This window comes from Pinus tabuliformis, chromosome J, assembly GCF_031772625.1.
Source record: "Pinus tabuliformis cultivar Carrire ecotype Pingquan chromosome J, CPIR1, whole genome shotgun sequence".
NCBI lineage: Eukaryota > Viridiplantae > Streptophyta > Pinopsida > Pinales > Pinaceae > Pinus > Pinus tabuliformis.
The window spans coordinates 1,147,183,556-1,147,192,656 of NC_142295.1; the positions used below are offsets into that span (position 1 = coordinate 1,147,183,556).

The window sequence follows — 9,101 nt, forward strand, 5'->3', positions numbered from 1 at the left end:
ACTAGCAAGGTATGTAGGAGAAAGGAGCAAAGGAGAAGCAAAGGAAAAGGAGAGCAACAAGGCAAATGAGAAAAGGAAGAACAAAGGAAAAGGAGAGCGCCAAGGCAAAGGAGCAAAGGAACAATAAAATACCAACAATGAAGGAGAAAAGGAACACTAAAAGACCAACAAAAAGAGCACGCAAGGCATTGACACAGGAACAATGTTTGCGGCAAGCCATGTTTGATATGCATGAACAAGAGCAAGGGTGATGGAAAATGTTTTAGAAGAGATGTTGTTGTAGAGATACAAGGTATGACAAAAGCATGATCATTGTTGTGGTGCAAGGCAAAGGAAAGACACAATGACAACAAAGGAAAGACTCCATGAAAGAAGAAATTGATGAAAATTTGAATAAACGAAGAGGGGGTTAATCAATTTAGTTCATTCATGGACATTAAAGTTCTTTTCACTAAACTCATTAACTGAAACATTACATGAGCGGCTTAACAAAGAATGACAAGTAGGTTGAATACGTGAACATCAAGTAATAAGGAGACCAATACATCACAACAACACATAACAACATATATTAACACCAGATATAAGTGGAAACCCATAAAGAGAGAAAAATCACGATTTTATTATCGTTGTGATGCATAGGCAAGCTCCTACTCCTTATTACATCTGATTTTTTGTAGGCTCCAACCTACAAGAGACTGCTACCTCAATTTCTCTACTAGCTACAACATGTAAAGAAACTCCAACTCTAGTATGTTTTCTATAGGCTACAACCCACAAGAGGCTCCTATGTCAACCAGCTCCAACTGGATGCTTATCAAGCCATAACTTGAAATGAGACTACAATCCCCCAATATAAATAGGAAACAACAATCTGTTGGTTTTGCTAGTCATAAATTTAGCATATCTCCATCTTCATTTCTGCATTTTCTTCCCTTCAAATCTACTTCACATAAGCTTTATATGTTCCAGGTAATTAATGCATAATTCCTCCATCATCTCTTACACATACTCCAACTCTCTAACATCATGGCTTCCAAAATCACATCTTTTATAAAGATAATTTTTTGGTTGTTTGTACCCCACATAAGAATGTGAAGTGAACAAGCTTGAATCTCTGCCTTCCACTCATTCATTTCTAAGCTCTTCAAATTTTGAATATTAGAAAATAAATAAGTGTTCCACCACATATTACTTCATCCATATATAATGATTAGGTGCACCAATATCAACATAGTGTAAAAAAAAAACATATTACCAACACAACACATTCAACGGTTCTCCAATGTAAACAATATGCACACAACATATTAAAGCAATGCAACATTCACTCTCCAAATCCATCTATATGATCAAAGCCATCTCTTCTTCATGCCATTGGCTCAACCTCCTTGAGTCTTGTCTTGTTTTTGTTGTCATGGAGTCTTGGCTTTGTTGTCGTTGAGTCTTTCCTTTGCCTTGCACCACAACAATGATCATGCTTCTGTCATACCTTGTATCTCTGCAACAACATCTCTTCTGAAACATTTTCCATCACCCTTGCTCTTGTTCATGCATATCAAACATGGCTTGCCGGAAACATTTTTCCTGTGTCAATACCTTGCGTGCTCTTTTTGTTGGTCTTTTAGTGTTCTTTTTCTCCTTCATTGTTGGTATTTTATTGTTCCTTTGCTCCTTTCTCCTACATACCTTGCTAGTGCTCCTTGCCTTGATTCTCCCCGCCTTATTGTGCCTTGCCTTGTTGCTCCAAGTTTCTCAAGATACTGCTTCATACCTTCCTCCTTCACGTGCATACCTTGTTACTTCTCCTTTCCTTACTTTGATGTTCCTTTCCTTGCTGCTAATCTTCTTCTCCTTTGGCATCAATGACAATAATTCCATCATTCCCCCCCTCTGGTGTTGATGGAGAAACACTGATCCTCCTCCTTTTCTCCTAAAAAAAAAAGGTTTTCTCCTTGTTATGCTAACGTTCCCCTTTGATGTCAATGATAAGGAAGGAGGGGGAAGGGGGGGCGAGGTCAGGCGGGCAGGATTGCCCACAATGGTGCTGATACTGGTGCTCATTTCTCTGAACATATGATTGGGAAAAAAAATTCCAGTAAAATTCACATCACTGTCAGTGTACATTTTTAGGTACAAAACGAACGCGCAATTTATTCCCAACTACAAAGAAGGACTTATGGGATATATGCACATTCCTGGAACCAAGTCTCCATTGCATCCTAATGCTCTACAACGTAAAATATTTTATCGTGCATAAATAATATTGACATAATCTTGATGCACTCCAAATGGAAAATTAAGACTGCTCTAGATTGAACACTACAAAATGAATGTTACTCCACAAGACATATAAACACTACTCCGAATATGCCTCAAAATGTATTAACATTTTAAAGAGTGCTTTAGAGAATTCTTGCGAGAGTGTTGCTGAGAGAACACTTTGTAAAGCATGGAAATTGTATGCATATAAACAATAAGCTTCGAATAATAGTTTCCAAATAATAAATGCATTGCACATTGTTGTGAGAGGATATGAACTCATGCTCATAGTGTCCTAGATTACTTCCTTTTTAGACACTTCACCTTTATTCATGTCATTAAAGACGCCCTCTATGTTGGATACATGTCATGTGTTATTGTCAATATACAATGCATGATCATCATTAGGCACTTGTTCATTGTGCTCTTCGGGAGCTAGGGCATCCTATATTGTTGTACCGGTTGTTCTCTTCCTATGTCAAGGACTACTGTAACAAAGCTCTCTGAGTGGAAACCTTTTTGTAATGGGCACAAAAATATGTCACCTTCTTGCCGATTGAACCTGGGGTCGAAGATTTCTCCACCTCCTCGAAATACCTCTTCTGCAAAGATGCTGACTATTTCTCCCATGATATTGTTCAAGTGAGAATCTGCCAAATGGAACCCTCTGTAATAGGAGTAAAAGAAAAACTAGTTGCATGTTCTTTGTGCTTAATTGCAATGGTTCTCGTTGACACACAATCGAAGACCTCTCTCTGTTCAAGCGGTACGATGTTTAGCACAAAAGCTCATGCAAGATTATCACACTGGTTGTTATAGTCGATCGTAAAACAAGTGCCGATGTAGAGTTGCTCTGTAAGATGTTATGCCTTGCATGTTCCGAGACAACTGTTAGGATGTGAGTGCCACATAAGTGATTTGCATGTCCACTTGTAAGGCACGTTTCAAATTTTTTTGTGAGATATTTTGTTGGGAATCAGTGCGAGGAGGACCAAGATTTCAATTAAAGGGCCAAATCTCGGTGCTAATGTTTGAACTATAGCATTTTGTTTTCTCTTTGTAAATTAGCATATCAGATTCTTGTTCAGCTAAAATCGGTTTACGACATAGGTGTGTTTTATTTAAATTAACCCCCATTTCAATGAATAATATTTGTTATGCTCTTCTCTTATAAAAGTAATATTATTTTGTAGAATTTTATATTTATTGTTTAGATAAGTTTCCAAGCCAATTTTTTCCCATGTTAAGCATTTTATGATTTGATTTTTTCTAATAAGATTAAATTATAAACAAAATAAATCCAAATTATTTGTTGCGGAAATTGTAATTGTTTTTTCATTTTAAATTTTTTATGATTTGAATTTTTTTTAATAAAATTAAATTGTAAAAAAAATAAAAATAAAATTATTTATCGTTGAAATTGTATTTTAATTTCAAAAATAAATTCACTTCCTTTAACAGTCCTTCCTTAACAATAAAAAAATACAGTTTTATTATTTAAATTATATAATTTTCGTAATTCATAACCAAATTATATAAAAAAAATCCAAATTATGAAATTTAAAATAAACTTTTCGAAATATTGCATCTAGAATCATTTTGTTATGGGAAAATTTTAAATACAATTTTTTAAATTAATACCAACGAAATTGCCTTATTTTTCATTTGTTGCCCTTTGAACGAGTGAGAAAAGCGTATACAACTCAGATCAAAATTTCCGCCTTCCTAGCAAAAGCTGAAAAAGAGAAATCCCACTAAAACACCCGAACTACACGACATGTTTGTAAGCGAATCGCAAGCTTAGGAATCATAGTTAAGCTCGGACTCCCGACGCTTGCAAACAAATCTCCTTTCCGAGTCGTGAAATTGCATGTTGGCGAATTTCCCTGATTTAAGGTGCATTTGGCTTACATTTAAATTTGCATTTGGTTGGGCGAGCACATTTCATCTTCATATTATTATTTTCGGACGACTATGTTCCCGAATCCATGAAGAATGACATTTAATGGAGCTTAAAAGTAGGTTATTATTCAAATTTCCAAACAGTTTAAATAAAGAAACAAAACAATCCTTCAAAACATTATTTTTTTTTACTAAATTATTTTTCTCTTTAGTATTTCATGACCTGCATGCGATGCCATAGGATTTTTAACATTTATTTATTTAAATTCTAATTTTTCCATATAAAAACAATACATATCTATGATGAACGTATCGTCTTCATAAACCTTGAGATATTCACAACCTGACTACCATGAGGAGGAAAAACTCCACTTATATCCCTCTAAATAGTTGTCTAAAAAATACATCATTAATGACTATTTTCTTTCAGCCATATTTGTAATTTACACAAAGTTTTTGCTTTACTGTAAATCACAATCTTAATGTGTTCTTTCCTTATATGAATTCTATACAAAATCAGATACAAAATTTATACAAAACTTTTAAACCAAAAAGAAAACAGGAAAATTATATGGACTTATCTGCAATGTAGTTCTGCCATTTTGAGCTCTCTTCAGTGATCTATCCCGGTGCCTTTAGATTTTCTACTTCTGTCTCTTCTATTCCTATTTTCAACATGATGTGCATACCATCTTCTGTGGCTTGTAGTCCTTTTTTTTATAATTCATCTGCAGTTTTGTTATGTGCCCTGCGGATGTGCACCATGGACGAATTATGAAAAGAACTCCATGTATCTTTAAACGTCTGTCTATCAAACATTTTGAATCCCCAAAAAAATGTACTTGAGGGATATCCATGAACATGATGAACCATAATAAACCCCATAGTGCAATAGCTTCTTCCTTCATACATGTTCCTCCTCCCGCATGCCAGTGTATCCAGAATTCCTATTCTTCTGTCAATTTTAAGCAAAATCTGCTCCCGCATCTTCCTCCTTGAATCGCTCCATCAAAAAAACCCATCGGATAGTTGGAGGGCTGAATTCTCCCCTTCTCTGTCTTCTCCTTTTTATTTTTCTTAGTGTCTTGGTTCTAATCTAATACCATCCATTGTTCTATGGAATCATAAATAAAGTTTTCTCCCCGTCTGTTGGAGCCAAAGATCAGATGATTTCATCTTTCTAGACTTCTCAGAAAATAACCAAAGCTAACAATCTCTTGCTTTATTTTAAACACTCCTCAATTGTATTAAACTAAGTGAAAGGAATCTGCCTCAGGTTAGTGAAGAGTTTCCAAATATTAACAGATCTATTGAAGTGTACAAATAAGTGTTCATTGTCCTCTGAATTATTCCTGCATAGATAGCATATCCCATGGCCATAGTGGTTCTTCTTTTGTAAGTTTTCCCATTTAAGATTTTTGTTCTGTAATGTTAGCCAAAGGAAGATTACAATTTTAATTGGGATGTTAATTTTCCAATAACTATGGAACCAATAGTATTCGACATTTTAAAATTCCTTCATGCAAATTTTGAGATAACAGTCTGCCATCTCTACTTCACCTAAAAGCTTCTTCTTTCCAGCCCATGTAAAAAAATCCCCTTCCGCTGTCATAACTTATCCCTGCCTCCTTTAATGTTTTTACCATCTATAACCAATCCTATTTATACTTATACTTATCAGCAAGATTCACTTGAGAGAAATCACACCAAATTAGAATGTTTCCATTCTGATCAGCTGACTTAGGACATAAAAACCTCTTCTATTTAGATGCACTATCAATTCCACTGTCCCTGGAACACCTTCTCCTGCTCCTACAATGCTATCTCTTCCCAGCATAATTCTGTTAACCGATCCAAAAAAACCACAGAATATTTTGGAAACGAATATTTAAATTTTATTGCTATCTGTTTAGTATTTCATAGAATGCACACAACGCCAAACAATTTTTTTTTTTTCATTAAATTTTATTGTTATGTAGTATTTCGTATGAAATGTTTCGATGGATAGTCCGGATCTATTGTCCTGGTTAATTTGTTGATTCTTTGAGTTACATTTTCATTTGTTCTCAATTGAAATGCGTAGTTTTTATAATGGGTTTTGCTAAAATATATTTCATTTCTTTTTTTGGGGAGTATATTGAATGATGCGCAAGAACCAGAGAAATGATAACTCGCATCACAGTTTCGTTTTTATGAATAAAGAAGGTTAATTAGTTATATATATATATATATATATATATATTTATTTATATATATATTTCATTTCTTTTTTCGGGAGTATCTTGAATGATGGGCAAGAACCAGATCCAATCATTTAAATTAATAATATTGATATAATGTTGGTAAACAGTTGTAAAGATAGATTAATTTTCTAGAAAAGCCTTTTTATCATGGGTTTAATAGAAAAACTGCAATATGGAGGAAGTTCTACAGTGAAACTAGAATCCTAGAATTTTTTTTATTTAAAATGTTCCCATGGATGGAAAAAGGCCCTTGAAACATTTGAGTCAAATGGCATGTACGAAACCTGTCGCAACTATTTCGAGGTCTTTAGATTAATTGTTCATTTTTCTTTAAATGTATTGAAAATATAATGCAACTAATATTTAATATAAAGTTCGTTTAAAAAATTAAATCGAAAGAAAAAGAACAAGTTATTGATATAAAAATAGAAGAAATTAATATTAAACCTTCATTCCAATTTATGCATTAGAATTGTGTATTGCAGATATTCATAGTGTCAAAATTTGCATCATAAATATCTACTTCTTTGTAGTGCTGCATATTACTCTCATAAACCTTGATCTTGTCCCACATGTAGTTATAGTAAACCTTCGTTCAATTAAAGTCATTCGATTTTGTTTACGAATACGCAAAATTAAATAGCTAGGTTTACAAGAAAGGAAAGTATTTATATGATTTTAGAATAGCAAGATACACATACCCTTAGTTAGGCCGATAGGCCTTCCTATGCATCAACAATCGTCAACACTTTTACCCTGATCCAACGGCGAGACACTTTCAATCGTTGATTTGAAGTGTGATCGCTTTTTCCAAATATAGTTGAGTTGCCTTCTTTTCACCTCCCAGTGCAAGATATTTTCACTGCTTTTTCCCATTCTTTTATGTCACTCTTGAAGATATTTTTACTGTTTTTTCCCATTATTTTATGTCACTCTTGGCGGCAGAGTTAATGGTCTGCCAGTGGTTGTTGCTGTTTTGGCAAGCACTGTTCTTCTTCCCTGATCTTTGAGCTGTAAAGATGAACGTTGATGCTGTTAAAGAATGGCAGACGGTAAACGATGTTATGCTGGCAATGACTTCAGCCGGGATCCTGCGGTATATGGAACGCGAATACGGTCTGTAGAAGCAGATCTTTAATCTTTTAAAGGGAATGGGGGTGTTTCCAGCACACCCAGTGCATATTTGGTATTAAAAGGCTCTGGGACAGAATAATCGTTATAATTATAAAAGGTCAGTTGCCCTCTTTTCAGTCTTTTAAATAAAATCATTCCTGATGGGAATATTATTCTGAATCTTGTAATTAATTTGAAGAAGCCAAGGCCGAAGGAATCTCAAAATCAGAAGACAGGGAATTTGATGGTAAGAAACATCTTCCATCGAATCTGCCCGTGCGGTCAGCAATTTTAGTGAATACAAGACCTGTTCCAGGACTTCATGTACTGCATTTATCTCCCCCTTCTAATTTCTGCAATTACAAATTCTTGCTTTGCAGGAATGATCGATTCTTGCAGCTTCCCTGTGACTTTTTCACAAGTTATTTAAAATCTATGAATTGTGGACGACAGTTGGCATGAAAACTTCTTATTGGAATTCGCTATAATTACAGGATGTGGCCGACATGATGAAATCTGGCAGGAGTGGAGGAGCAAGGTGGGGGAATAACTTAGGGTATATGATCCTTCGTCTTCCCATGGTGAAACAGCAGAATCCCTTGGATTATGTTCTCGCTGCAACTACCTTGACAAGGAGAAAAAAGTTATCTCTGGAGGCACCAAGGTGGGGGAATAACTTAGGGTATATGATCCTTCGTCTTCCCATGGTGAAACAGCAGAATCCCTTGGATTATGTTCTCGCTGCAACTACCTTGACAAGGAGAAAAAAGTTATCTCTGGAGGCACCTTTTACTTATGCCAGTGGGAAACTACTGATGAAGCTTGCAGGTGTCAAAATCTATACATGTCTGCATGAAAATTACTGTATTATTATTATTATTTAAATTTGGGGTTAATGATGATAATGGATGACAGGCGGCTACCGCTGTGACATACAGAGTGATCTCACACACAAGTATTTCTTTCTCCAACATAGTTGGGCCAGTAGAGGAGGTGCAACTTTTTGGTAACCCAATCGTTCATCTGATTCCAACGGTGTCTGGACACCCTCAGGTTGACATATGGACGAAGAAGTATTTCTCTGTATTGATATGGTTTAATAATAAGTGGAAAATTTTGATTGAACTGATGATTTTGTTGTGCTGTCCTGGGTTTTGCAGTCAGTAACTATACACTTTCAGAGCTACATGGAAAAAGTGGTACTGGTGGTGAATGCGGCTTCGGAAGTGATTAGGGATCCGAAACAGTTGTGTATCGATTGCGTGGAAGCTTTCCACCGCATGAAGCAGGCAGCCATTACAAACACTCAACATACCATGTAATTTGTTATAGAAAATGTTTGCACTGTAGCATTTCTTCATCAGAGGTTACAGCTTTAAATCTAAAAGGATAGGGTATTTCGATTTTAATAAAAAGGATACTCCTGACTGTTCAAAAGTTGGAAAATAATCGATAAAAATATAAATGGCAAAGGTTTTTGGATTGTTCAATCGACTGGTGCTCAGTAGTTGTGAATAATTTGACTCGGCTCTTTCTTGAACAGAATCTATACCGCCCTTACAACCAAAATTTATGAATGCA

At 35.2% G+C, this 9,101-nt stretch overlaps 1 protein-coding gene across 1 annotated transcript; it reads left to right on the forward strand.

Moving 5' to 3' along the window:
- Positions 1 to 7,426: 7,426 nt before the first annotated feature.
- On the forward strand, positions 7,427 to 8,842 carry LOC149231148 (medium-chain-alcohol O-fatty-acyltransferase-like). The gene is made up of 5 exons (XM_089381558.1): positions 7,427 to 7,523; positions 7,720 to 7,844; positions 8,015 to 8,350; positions 8,436 to 8,573; positions 8,681 to 8,842. The coding sequence occupies exons 1-5, from the start codon at positions 7,427 to 7,429 to the stop codon at positions 8,840 to 8,842; spliced, it is 858 nt and encodes a 285-aa protein (XP_089237684.1).
- Positions 8,843 to 9,101: the final 259 nt, after the last annotated feature.